Genomic DNA, 17,713 nt, shown 5'->3' with positions numbered 1-17,713 from the left:
GGGCACGAACCCGTGTCCCCTGCATCGGCAGGCGGACTCTCAACCACTGCGCCACCAGGGAAGCCCTCTCATTAACTATTTTTAACAGTGACACTACACCATAATCACCTGGAAGAAAAGATGAAAATGCTGTCTCCACCCCAAGTCCTCAGTCCTTGCCCAGGACTTAGAGGCTGCTGGAGAAACCTATGAATTCTCCTGACTCATCCCCACGTGAGTCAGCAGGTGTGGGTGTCCCAATCTTGGCTGGCTCTCCACCACATCTCAACAAAAAAATGATCCAGGCAGACATCACACCTCCTAATTAAGCATCTCAGATATATATGCAGCCTGAACAGGGAGCTTGCAGCCACCTCTATGCTCATTTCCTTCTTAGAATGGGGGTCAGGGGTCCTGGCACTTTCTGAGGCCTGGGGAAGGTTGGCAGCTGCTTTTTCAGCATATCTGTGTTGATTATACCTGGAAACACAGTCTTGACTGTCGAATCGTTCCAGAAGTGTGGCAAATTTTCCCTCCTGCCACCTGCTTCTTTGCATTCCCCCACCTCCATTGACATGGACACCTGATTCCCTTCCTGGAGGATTTATTTCATCCTGTCTGGAATGGCTCATGCTTTTGACACCCAGAACCCAGAGGGACATTGACATTTACACACTGATGAAAGCCCTTGGCCAGGATCTAAGGACAGTCTCCCAGACCTCGAACTGAAGCCTCATCATTAGCCACTGCCATTGGTGATGCCCCCCTGAGCTGCTCTTAGATTCTGGGTCAGGGTGAAAACATGGTCTTTTCCCTCAAGGTGCTCACAGTCCAAGAGAGGACAGACATTGCCATAGTACAAGGTATTCACAAAGAGGGTGGAGGGCATGATGGTTCAGAGCTCCCATCTCAAGTCACAGAGTCCTAGGTTCAAGTCCCAACAATGCCACCTACTAGCTATGGACAAAATCCTTCTTCAGACTGTGTTTTCATGTGCATATACCTTACAGATAGTATCTTATTTAAAATTCATAACACCCCGAGGAAGTAAGGTCTATTATTATCTCCGCTTTGCACCTACAACGAAGGTCAGGGTGAATATCCATGACCCTTAGTAGTCTCCTCCTCTGTTTCTTGATCTCAGGCCAGCAACTCCCCTTTCTCAACCTGTTTGCTCAGACTGTGTTGGCTCTAGTGTCTGGCAGGCAGCGCTCTGAAAGCTGTTCTCTCCGGCACTAATAAACCATGAAGAAGTTTCAAGGGACCCATGGGAAATGGGATTGAAGCCTGAGGGACACGATGAGACACCCTCTCCCCACCTACTCCCAGATTGTGGAGTGGAAGCCAGACTACTGAAAGCAGTTTCTGGGGTTCAGGCCCACCTTAGCCACCCCAAAAGGGACTGAATAGGACTGCTCTCGCCAGAGCCCCAGGGCCTGCCTGCCTGCCTGTTGCCATGGGGGCTTCTCCTTTCTCCCAGACAGCTGTCTCAAGTCAGTTAGAGAGAAAATTGTGGATCACCCACTAAAATATATACCAGGGTCAGAGGAAACATCAGGGCCCGTGCCTCTTCCCCTCCACCTGTTCTCTTTCACCCTCTCCTTCAGTTTTCTCCATGCCACCCAAACCCCATTGGGTCTAAAGCCCCAGCCTCTCTGGAAAGCATCACCTGTGCCCTTGCCTTGGGTTTTTCTCTCCCTGCAAACTCTGGAGAAATTGAAGTCTGTGCCTTCCACTGTAGTGCAGTGATTCTCAGCGTAGTGCCCCCACCCCAAAGGCAGTTAGGGGATGTGTAAGGAATCTCATGGGCAGAGAGGAGGAGCTTTTCCACCTGCTCCCTGAGGTTCAGATACATTCTGGCTGAATCAGCTACAGCCAGAACAAGCCACTGTGGCTGATGGGGGTGTGCTGTAGCCCTCAGGAGTTTTGAGATGGATAAATGGCTGAGAAACACCGTATCTCAGGGACCGCTATTTGCCTCTTTGGGTTCTAACTCCTTAATATGTGTCTATCTGGTGTCTCCAGCTAAGCTCAGGTTTCTCTAAGGGTAACACTTTCACTTGTGCCTGCGGGCTTGGTCACTTCGGTGGGGCTTGGGTGAAGATCGATAGGACGTGGGCTCATGTGTGTATGGGTTGTGTGCAGACACACCCACTCATGAAGACCAGCAGCAGAGATGGGTGGAAAGAGCTCTCCTGGGGCCCAGAGAGCTGGCTTCTAGACTTGCCCCTCTGTAATTGTGCCCCTTAGGCAAGTTACTTGTCCTCTGGGCTGCCTCCTTATCTTACCAGAAAACGCGGATGTTGTCCAAGGTCCCTTGAGGCACTAGCTTCCTCTGGTACTCTGCTAGCTAAGCATCTCTCTGCCCTTTCACCTGGCTCCATGTTTCCTCCGCCCAGTGATCCCTTGATGCTGCATCACCTTTAGTGTGACATTCATGGGGCACAGCACCCACATGCAGTTGATAAGCACACTGCAGACTCACACAGGCTGAGAATGCAGGGCTACCGGTGCCTTTCTGGCCCCAGGGAGGCTCAGGGCACATACCCGAAGCTGGAGGTGGGATGGGGGTGTCACTGAAAGATCAGGGGTGGGGACGTAGAGGCAGACAGGCAGGATAAGATTTGGGGTGACCCAGTGTTGGGGCTCGAAGGAGCGTAAGCCAGGGGCTCTCACCAGTAGGGAGGCACAGGCAAGACCTGTTTAGGGCAGACATGGCCTTCTCACTGCCAATATGACGTCATTTCCTGCCTGCTGGCCAAGTAATTATCCCCATCCTGGTGCCAACCCACAAACCCTCCCACCTTGAAAAGCACTGAGTTGATCACGTGGCTTAAATCAGTACCCAGCCCACATTGCAACAGGAGAGCCTGCCAGCTTGGCAGTGAGACAGGCCTCTGAAGCCAGGAGTTGAGTTCCAGCTGGCCTGGGGGCTGTGCACACCCCAGGGCTGTCAGAGCCCAGGCACAACAGCTCATCAGGGTTTCAGACCAGGCTTCACTGACAGCCGAGAGGGCCCTTGCATTCAGAAGGGCCCGGAGTGAGGGGGGTCCAGCCACCACCCCTGCTCCCAGCTGGGACCTGTTCGTTACGGACAAGCCTTCTTCTAAGGAGCGTTTAGTCTTCTTTGGTGGATTAATAATAAATACGACTGCAACCAGTTTTGTGTTGTGCTCCAAGGAGACTGAGGGGCTGGTAGTTGGAGGAAAGGGAGCCCACAAGGAGGAGCAACAGCTTGGGCAGGTGGGCTGCATGCAGTGTGCAGGCGGTGGGGAGGCAGATGACGTTCTCATTGCTTCCCAGTCTGGAGCAAATGGACTGGCTTTTTTTTTTGGCTCTACCAAATGAGACAGCCAGTGCTGGGGGCCCAAAGTTGCCCAGAGCTGGGGACCAGGTGACAATGACATTGCGTTCCTCTGGCACAATCACTGTTTCCACTCCTGTTTATTTCATCAGGTAACTGGGTTATAATTTCCAGCCCAGGCCGTGCTACACAATGATTATCACACAGCTCCAGGTGTGCACCAGGTCTTGGCAAGACCGTGTTGGGCACAGTGCCCAGGGTGCATTTGAAAAAAGGACATCACAAGAAAGGGATCGTGATGAACATCTTAGGGGCATGTGCAGATTGTGCTGACCTGCAGTGGATTACGGACCAGCCAGAGAACTGCATGGTACAGGAGCAAATGCAAGCAGCCTGGGTGACTGATGCAAAAGACACCCATCGTGAGAGCCCTGCCAAATAAACCGGCAGCCCTGACCTACTCCCAGATTCTACTGGATGATATCATAGAGTAGTTAGATCATTAATTTAAAAATATAGCTCTCTGGATCAGAAAGCACATGGGCTGTGCACCCTGAGTTCTAGTTCTGGCTTTGCCCCCAGCAGGGATGGGACATGGAGCAGAGCTCAGTTCCTCTCCTGTCCTCAGTTTCTTCCTCTGTGGAATAGGGGCACTAGATGGCCTCTTGGGCCTTTTCAGTACTAGTAGAGTGTTTATTTTCACAAGCCAACAGAGGATTGACTGGGGCTAGCCTTCCTCTATGCAGGCAGGAGGAGATTGGCTTTTGGCCCCTCCCCTTCTGCAGTGGATGCTTCTTCCCCATTTCATCCCCACCCCCTACTTTCTACTCTTTTCCACATGCCCATCTCCCCACCAAGAGCTCTGTCTCTGAACCCCCAATCTCTGTGGTCAAAACCTGGCTCTGCCTTTCTACCGGTTAAGCATGAACATATGCCTTAATCTCTCTACCTCTATTTCCTCATCTGTAAAGTGGGGACAACATTAATTCCCACTTCAGAAAGTGCTTGAGCTGGTTAATTAGGGGAGTGAACGTTAAAGGACTTAGTGGAGTGCAGAACATAGAATAAATGCTCAGTACATGAGGCAAGTCTGGTTGTCGCTGTTGTTACAAAGCCAGTGTTTCTCCCCCTGCTGCTTCTTCCACATCTAGGCTTGCGCTGACACTGAGATGCACAGACTCAAGATTCTGGCCTCTCAGACTCAGAAAGGACTTTGGAGGCACTAAGTGCCAGGATCCCCTCTAGAATCCGGCGGGCTCATCTAGACAACTGGGGATAGGCTCATGACCTTGACGGCAGCCAAAGCTTGCGAGGGGCACCACTCCTCCCAAACCCCTTCCCTCTCCCTGACATTTCCCATGAACCCAGCTCAAATGTTACTCAGGGTCCCCTAGCTCTATTTGCTGTGGCTGCTGCATGGGAATCATGATTCCTTGGAACCCTACAGAGGTGGTCCTGGGCCCACGGATTCACAGCCACGAGGGCTTCAGGGTGGGGAGAGCAGGGCCAGCCCCGCAGCACTCTCCTCCTCTGAACTTCACAGCAGCTTCCCACCCACCCCATCTGCTGCCACCTAGCATTGCAGAAAGTCATCTCCGGAAAGAGTGGGAAGAAGAGAACTGCTTTGAATGAGGCCCCAGTGAAGAGTACCAGATAATTTCAGTACCCAAAACGACCTTATCTACCCTCCTCCGTGTTACAGAGAAGAGCTCAGAAGCCCAGGGAAGTTGAGCAAGCTGCTCTTGGTCACACAGTGTAACTGTAGGCAGAGCTAGAGCCTTGGGCTTGAGAGGCCAGCTCATGCTCCTCCGATGTCATTCAGTGATTCAGTGGGCAGTGCGCATTTATTGGGAGTCTTCTCTGCACCAGATCCTGGGCTCAGGGTAAATATGTAAGGCCTTTTCTCTGTAGGAGCTTAGAGTGTAGAGGGGAGAGGGTCAGGCCAGTAAATAATCACAGTACAAAGGGATAGAATGTTGTAGGTGGGGGATGACCCAGGCCAATGGAAGCACAGAGGAAGGAGGAATCAGGAGGGCTTCATAGAGGAGGTGATGCTCAATCTGTGACTTCATGGGTGAGGAGTTCGCCAGGCTTTCAAACAGAATGAGGGCATTTTAGGAACTGATGGGTCCTGGTGGCACAGTGTCTCATTCACAAAGCTGGGGACAGACCCTCAAATTCGCAGCTTCACTGTGGCCTCAGGTTCCCTGGGACCACTGCCAGCAACATTCTCTTTCAACCAACCAACCAGAACCTTTGGGGGAATGCATGGAATTGTATATTTGCCCCATACTTGGTTATTTTGGTTTTCAAATAGGTGTTTATAATAACCTTTGTTTCTATTTTTGGAAATTGCACTTTCACAGAGCTGTATTATGTAATCATGAAAATGTGAATTTATGATACAGATAGTGCCTTGGCCTGTGGGTGTCCATTCCAGCCACCAATGGTTTCCTACTTGACCCCTCTCCTGAGCATCAAGTGTTTTTCAGATTCTTTTCCATTATAGGTTATTACAAGATATTGAATATAGTTCCCTGTGCTAGACTGTAGGTCCTTGTTGTTTATCTAGTTTATATATAGTAGTTTGTATCTGTTAATCCCAAATTTATCCCTCCCCTGATTTCCCCTTTGGTAACCATTAGTTTGTTTTCTATGTCTGTAAGTCTATTTCTGTTTCATAAATAAGTTCATTTGTACCATTTATTTAGATTCCACATATAAGTGATATCATATGATATTTGTCTTTCTCTGTCTGTCTTACTTCACTTAATGTGATAATCTCTGGGTCCATCCATGTTGTTGCAAACAGCATTATTTCGTTCTTTTTTTCTGGCTGAGTAATATTCCATTGTATATATGTGCCACATCATCATTATCCATTCATCTGTTGATGGACATTTAGGTTGCTTCCATGTCTTGGCTATTGTAAATAGTGCTGCTGTGAACATTGGGGTGCATGTATCTTTTCAAATTAGAGTTTTTGTCTTTTCTAGATATATGCCCAGGAGTGGGATTGCTGGGTCATATGGTAACTGTATTTTTAGTTTTTTAAGGAACCTCCATACTGTTCTCCATAGTGGCTGTATCAATTTACATTCCCACCAACAGTGTAGGAGAGTTCCCTTTTCTCCACACCCTCTCCAGCATTTGTTATTTGTAGACTTTTTGATGATGGCCATTTTGACTGGAATGAGGTGTTACCTCACTGTAGTTTTGATTTGCATTTCCCTAATAATTAACAATGTTGAGCAACTTTTCATGTGCCTGTTGGCCTTATGTGCCTATATGTCTTCTTTGGAGAAATGTCTATTTAGGTCTTCTGCCCATTTTTTGATTGGTTTCTTTGTTTTCTTTCTTTTTTTTTTTAATTAAGCTGTATAAGCTGTTTGTATGTTTCAGACATAGGGAGGTATTATCACATCCCCATTTTGCAGATGAAGGAAACGAAGGCACAGAAAGGTTAAGTAATTTGTTTATAAGTGATGGAGCCAAAAGTGAACCCAGAGACTTGAACTTAATCACTGTGTAGGACAGCCTTAGAGACACCTCTGTTAACATTTTGGTGAATTTCTTTTCTGTTCTTTTTTTGTGCGTGAATGTATTAAACACTATTTATTGATGAAAAATGGTATTATATTATAGTCAGATTTATAACCAGTGTTTTTCACTTAATAGCATTGACTAATCTTCTAAACTATTATTTTAACTGGCTGCATGGTATTCCATGAATGAGTGAATACTATAATTCACCCCCAACAATCCCTCATTTTGGGTATTTTTTTTTTTTTTTTTTCTTTTTGCGGTATGTGGGCCTCTCACTGCTGTGGCCTCTCCCGTTGTGGAGCACAGGCTCCGGATGCGCAGGCCCAGCGGCCATGGCTCACGGGCCCAGCCGCTCCGCGGCATATGGGATCCTCCCAGACCGGGGCACGAACCCGCATCCCCTGCATCGGCAGGCGGACTCTTAACCACTTGCGCCACCAGGGAGGCCCTATTTTGGGTATTTTTAAGTGGTTCTCAATTTCTTGTTATTCCTAACAGTGCTGTGATAGCCATCTCTTTAGGTAATCTATGAACACAATGATTTCCTAGCATAAACTAGTTGTTATGCACAGGGATTGAACTGTTGGTTCAAGGGGTTCGCAGAATGATAAGTCTTTTGACACATATTACTCACCTCGGGCAGCAACTGAGAAGTGCTGGCTTCCCAGCACTGTGGGAAGATAAACTCCAGCAATGGAGTGGAATCAGGGTTGGAAAGAGAGGAAATGCAGCCACCGTTGCTGAGTGTGCACGTGGAAGGGAAGGACCTTCGGCAGCGCAGCAGGAGTGGGGCAGGCGAGCAATGGGGCTGCGTGTGGAAATAGCTCCATGAGCCTTGGCAGTGAGGGAGGCAGTGAGCACGAGGAGGAGTAAAAGCTTATCTACTCAATACTGTTCAAACACCTGATAGCGTTAGGCTGACATCACAGTTTCCTAGGAAATATATGAGCTGTATATTTATTTGGGGGTGGGGGGGGATGAAAAGAGCAGAGTATTTTTTCTTGATTACCAGAAATTCATGACTGAGTGATATTTTAATGTTGGGTAACCAGGCCCAGCTGAGTTCAACCCATGGCCTGTGTTCTAGCAAGTGTTAAGTGCCAAATAAGTGATGCAGACCCCAGAAGTTCTGGAGTGGAGCATTTAGGGCTTGGGAGGTAGGCCCTTCAGAGAGAGTCTGGGGTTTAAGCTACAGCCGGTAGGGTGGCTGGAATGACAGCTAAGGAGAGAGCCTTCTTGTCTGGATCCCTTGAGTCCAGGTGTGGGCTTCACTCTTTTCCAACCGTGAAAACTTAAGTGTCTCAACCTCCCGCTTCGATTGCCTCATCAGTAGATGGTGACAATGGTCATTGTGAGTATTACAGGAGATAATAAGTGTGCTGGCCCGCACTGCGTTCTCAGTAAGCCCTGGAGGCTCTTATTATCTTGATTAGTGGGTGTGTCTGCAAGGGCAGCCAGGTCGAGGGCCTTATAGAGAAAGCAGAGGTGTTCCAGTCCTGCTTAAAGAACAGGGTGAATCTGGGTGACAGATTTGGGTCTCTGGACCCAAGGGAAGAAGGAGGAAACTGTCTGGGGACAGCACTGGGGGAGGGAGAATTCGAGCCTATGGGCCTGGGAGGGCATTCACTGATCAGTGGCCGTGACCTAGCTCTCGACATGGAGCCTTGCTGCCCATCCTTGGGCTCTGCAGACCACATTCTCCCCATACCCGTGCAGGCTTGAGTAGCTAGGGGCATTCCCTGGCTGGGGGGAGAGCGTCCCCCCTTGGCTCCCGCCCCCAGGGCAGCCCCCCCACCCCGAATCTCTCTCCCTGCCATTTTCATCTCCTCCCACGCAGCGCCTGTGAGATCTCACTTCTGTGTGTTGGCATCCTGGCTCTGGGTGAGCGGAAGTGCCGGGTGTCAGGGTGTGAACCTGGCAGATGCGGTTGGGGGTGGGGTAAAATCAAGACCCGTCATCCTCCTTCCAACCCTCCTCCCCAGTCTCACCTGCTAAAATAAATAAAGCCACTTTTTAATTAAACAGGATCTGGGGATGGGCGAAAGGCAGGGAAAGAGACTCCGTCAGCTCATCATTAGCTCATTCATGATTCTCTGCTTCCTGAAAAAGCCTGGACCACGTGAGCTTCTCGGAGGCTCCAAGCACGTTGGGCATGGGATGGTCTCTTCCTTGGTAAGTGGGGCAGAGGCTTAGTTATGGGGTCTTTGTTAGGATCCTGCTGTTGGGTACACGATGAGCAACTCAGCTGGCTCAGTGGTGCACGCAGCACCAGGACTTGGGGCTTCCGGCCCCCTCAGGGCTCTACCTCCCCCTGTCGCCCAGGGTTGCTCTCTGGAGATGTGTCCCGTCACTGCTGTGTGCTGACTGTTCCAGACAGCGTGCTGGGGAGGCTGTGGGAGCCACTGGCAAACCCGGAGGCACAGGAGGCATCTGGGGCCTGCCAGTGCCTGTCTTTTCTGGAAGCCCACACAGGCAGCTTCCGGCTGGTCTGCAGGGGACAGATTTCCTCTTTGGAAGGAGTAGCCTTGTGCCTCTGCAATGGGGCGTGCAGAAGCAAAAAAGGACAAGGGCAAGGCTGGACTTGGGTATCCCCTGGGCAATGCAAGAAGGACACAGACAACCCAATGATGTGGCCTTGAGGTAGCAATCTGTCTTTAAGCTGTAAATGATACTATCTGTACAGGACCCCAGCTCAACGCTGTTTGGCTTTGGAAGGCACCAGTGATCGGCACCATGATCTGTATCTGTTGTACATTGTTCAGATCAATGTTTCAATTCGTTTGTCCACTCCGAGCTCCAGCTGACCTTTAGTGGAAGGAGGTTACTACCTGAAAGGTAGGGTTGCTGGGTTCAGATATACAGGCTATGCACTGCACAAGTGCAACTATGGAAGGAGACTGCTTTCACATCATAGAGCTTGTAGATTTATGCATTTATTATGACAGTTATCCAACAGATGGCAGTAACGTGTCTTGAGGAAGGGATCCCTTTATCTAATTTGCACAAAGGCACCCTTTGGGCTAACGGTAACCCTGCTGAAAGGCCAGAGAGAAATCAGTTCTAGGGAGAATTTTATAACAGATAATGTGCCAAATGGGTAAACCACAGGCCAACTCTAGGGCTGGGGTGGGCCCTCTCTAGTCCCTGTTTCTCCCATGCTCACTCAGGAAGGGCGATGAACTCCTTGTTAGCCCCTCCTCCAGCCTGACCTTCCCCTCTCTCCCCATCTCTGCTCCTTGCTCATTCACAACCAGGCAATGAGCTGAAAGGCATAACGCCTAAGGTTGCAGAGCTGGACCTGCCATCGTCCCCACCTTCAGAAAACCCCAGACCAGACCCCCTTCTCCACTGGACTCAAGGGAACACCAGGCTCAGCCTGGTCACACAACATCGTAAGGGCAGGAAAAACGGAGCACAGGACCTGCTCCTTCTCACCCCTTCCACCCCAACAGAGAAAGGGCAATAGTTCCCCCACCTTCAGAGCCCTGAGCTGCTTAGCTAGTGGTTAGGATGAGCTGTGATTATCCTGCAACCAACAGCTGACTCCCCTGCGCCAGGCAGCTCCATTCCCATCCAGGCCACCGAGAGCAGAGTTGCCTGCAGTCCTCTGCCAGAAACACACAGGGCGGTGCCTGAGAGCTCGGGAGAACACAGGCCAGGGGGTGGCCAAACCCGGCCTTCTACCTGTCTTTGTGTGGACCATGAGCCTAGAAAGGCTTTTACATATTTAAAGGGTTGAAAAGAAATCAAAACAAGAATAATATTCCATGACACAGGAAAGTTCTGTGAAGTTCAAGTGTCCATGTCCATACATAAAGTTTTCTTAGAAGAAAAAACTTTCCTTTTTTTTTTCCCCAAGAAAACTGGGCTGGACCCAGTTTTCCAGCTGGGCCCATATGCTTATGTAGTATTTACATAGGATTGTATCCAGCTGCTTTGGTGCTACAGCACAAGAGCTGAGTAGTTGCAACAGAGACCAAGTGGCCTGCAAGCCCTAGAATATTTATTATTTGGCACTTAGAGAAAAATGTTGCTGACCTCTGGCCGAGAGCATGAGAGCCCATGAGGTATTCTGGAAACAGCCCTGGATTTGGAGACAAGAGACATGGCTTTGAGCCCTGCTGGCAACATTTAGCAGCTGTGTGTCCTCAGCTAAGCCACCTTGCTCTCTGAGCCCCAGTACTTCGTCTGTCAGTAAGAATGTCCACAGTACCTGCCCTCCTCACGTGGCCTTTGCATGGATCAGACACCACCAAGGGCACGCAAGTGCCTTGTGAACTGCAACACCTGTGTGAAGGTTTAGTATTATTTGCCAGGGAAGGTGAGTCATTCCTGGCCTCTTCTTTCCACCTTTCTTCTCATCATCTTTCTCCAGACTGCCTTGCTCTCTTGGCCTCTGGGGCAGGGATTTTTCCTAGCCCTTCCCCTTTCCCCCTGGCCGAACCACCCACTGTGCCAGAAAGGCAAGTTTGCGTTTGTTGAAACTCTGATCACGGGAAATTGGGGGGCTCTCATGTGACCACTTAAGAGGAAGCCTTGCTGTACTGTGCTGGCCGTTTGCCAATGGTGGGGGAACGGAGCCCTGCTTTTATTCTTTCATCAATATACGCACTTCATCGCAACTTAGAATGGGCGCTGGGCCCTAGGGCTTGTTTGGAAAATGGCAAATCAGATATTATGGGGTTCTGCCTGAAGAGGAAATATGGGAAAAGGGAGAGAGAACAGTAATAAAAGAAGCTCCTTTGTCTGTCTATGGGGCCTTTTAAAGAGTAGATTTAAAAGGCAGTTCTTGGCTGCTCCTCTAGGGTCATCTTCTATCCACCCAGCCAGCTACATGGGGACCCAGCACCTCATCTTGCTGTAGAAAGTTCCACAGAGTTCAGAAGACAGTCTAGCCTTGTTCCAGAATCGACTTCCTCCTGCATTCTGTTCATCTGGCTTCCTGATCCCTGGGCACGGGCCCCCGATAGCCTCACCTGGTAAGGCCTGGAAGCTTTCTCTGGCTTATTGGCCCCTGACCCTTGGCTTATCACCCTGATGCCTCACTTAGGCCCTGGTACTCTGCTTCTCTGGTCTTTCCAAGGATGAGGATGTGTGTTCCCAAAGCCCTTCATGGGCTCCTGCTTCCCGGGCCTCGTCTGCATGGGTCTTGGGTACCTCTCCCATCCTCTAAGATGCTTCCTTGTTCTCCTGGCTTCCCTCCATAGTCTGCAAGGCTGCCTTTCCTGGTCAAATGTTGTGGAATTGCAGATCAAAGAGGACCCTTAGTGTTCTCACATCCCTCACCTCTGCCATTTTCTCCACAGCATCCCTGACAGGTGGCTCCCCGTCAATGTGCTTGGCATAGAGTGATTGCTTAGGTGTCTCTGGGATTGGGAAACTCACTTCCCCCGAGGGCATCCCAGTCCTTTGTTGGATAGCCCTACATACTAGAAAATGTTTCTTTTGGTGAGCTAAAATATTCCTCTTTATAATTCAACCCACTAATTCAAATTCCGCCTTCTGGAATGATTCAGAGTGTCTGCTACTCCTTCCACAAATATTCCCCAGCCCCCTCATCCTTTCTCCTGCTTCACTGTGCCCAGTTCCCTTTGAGGTCCTGTTGCTCCTCTGACTGATGCTCAGCAGTGGCCTTCAGAGCCTCTCCCAGTCCCCATGCCACCCTGGCACCACCGGCCCTGCAGAGGGGTTTTGCCTCTGTGTGAAGTGAGCCCTGGACTGCACCTGAGAAAGGACTTGAACCAGTGAATGGCTCACAGAGGCCCTGCCAGCCAGAGGAGGAAAGAACCCCTGCAGGAGGCCTGTGCACCTTGGAGGATGATCAAGAACAGGATTCACTGGATGAACCCCCTGATGAAGGGTCCCTGGAAGGCAACCTGGAAATCTGTCTTCTTAACAAGCTCCCCTGGGAGCCTGAATGTGACCCAAGTTTCAAGTCACTGAGCCGGGGTTTGCCTGTCTGGACTCTTCTGAAGGCCCTGGCTCCGCGTCCCATCTCAGAAGAGTCTTAGTGGTGAAGCAAGAAGGGGTGGGAATCTGAGAACAACTGTCCTACTGAAGCCTTCATTTGGGGACAAAGATTGGAGGGTCTTCCCTCTCCCTGGATGGGTTTCACCAAGTAAAGATTGAGGAGAGAAAGAGAAGACTTGGCTCCTTCTTGGCTCAATGTCCTCAGCAGGTCAAAGGCCAGCCTTCAGGGTTGGTGGGTGGAGTGACCTCCGTGGGTCCCCTGCAGGATTCTGCACTGTGTCATCTCTAGAGGGCAGCCCTGTACTGCTGGACAGGATTCGAGATGGGAAGGGATGAAATTAGTTTTCTTCTCACCTCCCCACCTCCGTCCTTTGCCCTGAGCAGCTTCACGAGACTTTGAGATTTAGGAAATTCAATTCAATTAGCTTTTCAAAGTACTCAGTGAGACTCTAATATGTGCCCAGCACTGTGCTAAGGGCTGTGAGAGAAGCCATATGAGAGAAGGAAGTCCTGCTCCCAGACCTCTTTTAAGTTCTTGAGGAACATAGAATTCTCACCTGCAGGAAACAGCAAATAGCACAAGGAGGAGATGGTGAAGCTTGGAAATCACTGACACAGACAACATGGCAGAGCCAAGGAGCACAGAGGAGCAAGACACGTGGGGGCTGGGACATGAAGGAAGGCTCTAGGGAGGAGGTGGGCAGAGGGGCTCTGATTTGGGCCTCAATGAAAACAGCTCTAATTTTTATCAGCTTCATGTATTAGGCATAAGACATCTAAAAAAATATTCTGGTACATGAAAAATAGAAAGCTATTGTAGGAAGGGGAAAGGGAAGGGAAAGTTGCCTCAGCCCTTAGAATTGTTGGCACCCAAAGAAAGTCTAGAGGAACCTCCATTTCACACCACATAGCAACCCTTGGCTTTTGCTACCCCAACCTAAGGCAGGCTCTGGTTGGGGAGACCCGGGCAGGGCTCAACATGTGTCAAGTTTACCTTGAGCCCCACCACCCCCTGACTTGAGGCCATGGCCAAGGCTGAAGCATTTTGGGGTTACAGAGAATGGATTTCTGTTCAATAAATGGAGCAAAGATATAGGTCTTTAAATGAGGTAATGCCTGAACATGCATTTGCTAGCTATTACTGGTTCCTCTGGTCTTTGCATTGGTTATGGCCTTGACAACTTACATATAAATTCGATTTTTATTTGCATAATCAATTTTCCCCCATGAATTTTTATACTGTGATGCAGCATAGAGAACAGATTGGAGAAGACAGAGTAGAGGCTGGGGACCCAGTGGGAGTCATTTCAGTATCCAGGGGAGAAACGCTGGTGGTGGGTTGGTTGTATTTGGGATGATTCATGCATCCCAAGGCAACAAGTTAGTAGATAAAAACAGAAGTCCCCTCTACCTCTGATTTCTGCTCTGCATGGAGTTCAGCCATGACCATTTAGAACCAACGTCAGGCGACTTGTGTCTTGCTTGGTTATTGAAAGTAATGGTGACAATTCATGCATTGATGGAGGGAAGGGTGGATGGTTGGTAACTACTTTGGCCTCTGTTCTTCTCTACTCAGGACCTGAATGAGTTGAGACTTTCTCTGTCTTCATTTCCAGGTAACAAGTATGAAGTCAAGGTGTACACTGGTGATGTCATTGGTGCAGGGACTGATGCTGACGTCTTCATCAATATCTTTGGAGAGTATGGAGACACAGGTAATGGGTTTGAAATCCTTTCTTCAAAAGCCATGCCCAGAACTACTTCTTAAGTGGGCTGTTTTCCACCCTCCTGGCAGAGGAAGGCAACTCCAGTCTCCTCTAGGCTCTCCTGTTGAGCCTCTCTCTTCTTCTTGTGACGTGGTTTGTCATGGCCTTCCTTGGGCAGCATGGTGTCCATCTTGTCAAGTTTATGTGTGTGATGTGTTTTCAGAGTAAGTTGTGCTTGGTTTTTTGGTTGATTTAAAATCGTCTTGCATCCTAGAACAGACCCAGGCTCCACATCTCCAGGCCACTCATCCTCACTTACTCTCTATCTATCTCCCTAGGCTCCATGCCCATCTTGAATTATATTTTGGGATGTGACTGGGCATGGCCTGATTTATTGCAGTGATTTGGGGCAGACAAGAATGGGGCCAAGGGATAGAATTACACTTGGCCTCATAGGTGGAGCAGGAACTGAGGGCACAGACACAGCTGCCGGTGTTGGAAGGAAGTTCAGGCCAGCAGAACTGAGACAGGTGGTCTTGTCCTGCTTCTGCCAATTTAAGGGAATACTATAAGAGTCAGAAAGCTACAAAGACATGAATTTTGGACACGGTATATTAAATAATTAAAAATGCATTGCTGGGATTTTAAGAAAAAAGAGAAATCTCCAGGTGTCAGAAATGAAGAAAGAACTTAAACCAAAGTATCAGCTATGAATTAATGCTGTGGATCTTGGAATCAGGGAGCTGTTATGTTCAACAATCTACAGGTTGGATTTCCATACACATTTGGGGTCAGAAAATGATATTTTGGCTCTGTATGAGGCAAAATATGTAAAAAATTAGAACCACACATAAAGCCAGGATCCCTGAAGTTCACAGGAACATCTTCAGTGAAAAAATAGACTAGGAAAAAAATTGCTCATCAGTATAGTAAACTTATCTCTGTAAGAACTCTAGATTAAAAAGACAGTTGATGGGAAATTGATATCTTAGGCATACACACATGTGGGCTTGAGGTCTGATTTTACAGTACAAGTGTGATTTGGGAACCCTCCCCCTCAGGTACAGAAAATTTGTTCCATGCCAGTAATACCCTTCGGTGTTTGGCAGGAGCACTTGCAAGACTTCATGAGATTCCCACAGATAAAGTACTGGAGATGAGTTCACTTTCCAAAACTACAAAACACTCAAGGACACAATCCACCATGACTAACCATCAATAGACCCAACAGACAATGAGATTAAATTCTCCAGAATTTCAGGTAATAGAGTAATCTGAGAAAGACTATAACTTAAGTATGTTTAAACTGTCTATAGACATGAAAGAAACAGTTAAGGAAAACAACAAGGCACTATGAAAAATATAGCAAACAGAAATACAGTAAATGAAAATATAGTTACTAAATATAAACACTTAATGGATGGGTTAAACAACATAATTAGAAACTGTTGAATAGAGAATTATTGAACTGTAAGAAAAGTATAAACAACATATGCAGATGTGGCAGAGACATAAAGAGTTGGAAAATATCAATGAGAGGTCATGAGATGTGGAGGAGAGAATAAGTTCTGACATGTTGAACAGGAGTTTCAGAAACAGAATATATAGAATAGGTGAGAGGAAATATTTGAATAGATAATGGCTGATCACATTTTTTCAGAATTAAGCAAAGATATGAATCTTCAGATTAAAGTAACAAAAGACACTGAACATGATAAATAAAAACAGATCCACATTTAGATTCATTGTAGTGAAGCCAAGGGCCAAGAGAAAGATCTTAAAAGTAACCAGATTTGGTGGATTCTCTTCTATAAATGCAATTAGATTTATAGCAAATTCCTATCAGCAAGCTATAGAGGATATAAGTTTATGGAATAATATCTTCAGTCTTCTGGGAATTCCCTGGTGGTCTAGTGGTCGTGGAACTAAGATCCCATAAGCTGTGTGGCAGGGCCAAAAAAAAAAAAAAAAAAGCAAAAACAAAACAAAATACAAACAAACAAAAAACAAACTTCAATCTTCTGAGCAAGGACATATATCAACCTAGAATTCTGTACTTAACTAGGTTATCATTCCAGAGTGAGGGCAAAATTAATGGATTTCCAAGCAAACAAAGAGAAATAGGACTGACCACTCACTCATAGACCCACGCTTAAACAACCACTGAAGGATATACTTTAAGAAAAAGAAAATTGTACCCAGAAGAAAAGTGTGAGATGCAAGAAACAAAGGTGAGCCCCCAAAATGTTAATTATATAACGAATTTAAGCAAGCATTGACTATACAAAATGATGCTAATAATAACTATTATCAAGACATGAGAAAATGTGGACCCTAAACACTAAAAGATAGTGATCTTTGAGAAAGAAAGGAGATAATGAGAGTTAAAACATAACTTGGTTGTAGCCTATTCCCCTACCCTAGGAGAGCAGAGAAGTTGATTAACTTTAGACTTAAATACATCAAGTATGCATATTAAAATTGTAAAAGTAACCACCTCCAAATAGAAATGTATAATTTCTAAACCAGTGGAGGGAATAAAAGGAAATAAAGACTCAATCAACTAAATAGAAGTCAGGAAATGAAGATAAAAAAAGCATGGCTACTAGCAAAAAGTAAGGTAAGTGTGTAAATAATACAATAAGTAGAAATAAACTAAACTCATCAATTAAAGAATAGATATTCTCATATTAAATTAAAAGAAATAAAATCCAGCTTAAATATATGATACATAAATGTCTGAGAATATATACAATGGAATAAAGTATACCAGGAACATATCAACTACAAGAAAGAAGCTGGTGCTGCTATATTAATATCCATCAAATTAAACTTTCAGACAAAACACTTCATTAGAAATAAGTATATTATACAATGACAAAAAGAGCAATAAACCTGGAAGATACGATAATTCTGAACTTGTACAGTTTTAACAGCATATTTTCAAAATACGTGAAGCAAAAAATAATAAAATTCTTGGAGAAACTTGACGAGTACATAATCATAGTGGAAGATTTTAATACAACACTCTCAGTAATTGATAAGTCAAATGGATAAAAATTTAGTATGGGTGCAGATCTTAACAACACAGTTAATAGCCTTGATCTAATGGAAGTATGTAGATTCCTAGATCCAGCTGGTAGAGAATACACATTCTTTTCAAGTGCATAATGACAAATGCAAGTGAATCAATAACATAGAGACAACA

The 17,713-nt window shown here is 47.0% G+C and overlaps 1 protein-coding gene across 2 annotated transcripts in view; it reads left to right on the top strand.

Moving 5' to 3' along the window:
• LOXHD1 (lipoxygenase homology PLAT domains 1) overlaps positions 1 to 17,713 on the top strand; it is a 204,147-nt gene that overhangs the window by 21,861 nt on the left and 164,573 nt on the right. For both annotated transcript variants that reach the window (XM_060119180.1, XM_060119179.1), the window contains exon 5: positions 14,416 to 14,514. In XM_060119180.1, coding sequence (XP_059975163.1) covers positions 14,416 to 14,514 — 99 coding nt within the window. The remainder of the gene's footprint in view (positions 1 to 14,415; positions 14,515 to 17,713) is intronic.

Source organism: Mesoplodon densirostris, chromosome 15 (genome assembly GCF_025265405.1).
Source record: "Mesoplodon densirostris isolate mMesDen1 chromosome 15, mMesDen1 primary haplotype, whole genome shotgun sequence".
Classification (NCBI taxonomy): Eukaryota; Metazoa; Chordata; class Mammalia; order Artiodactyla; family Ziphiidae; genus Mesoplodon; species Mesoplodon densirostris.
Note: the sequence above shows the minus strand (reverse complement) of the source record. Positions and strands in the feature narration are given on the sequence as shown.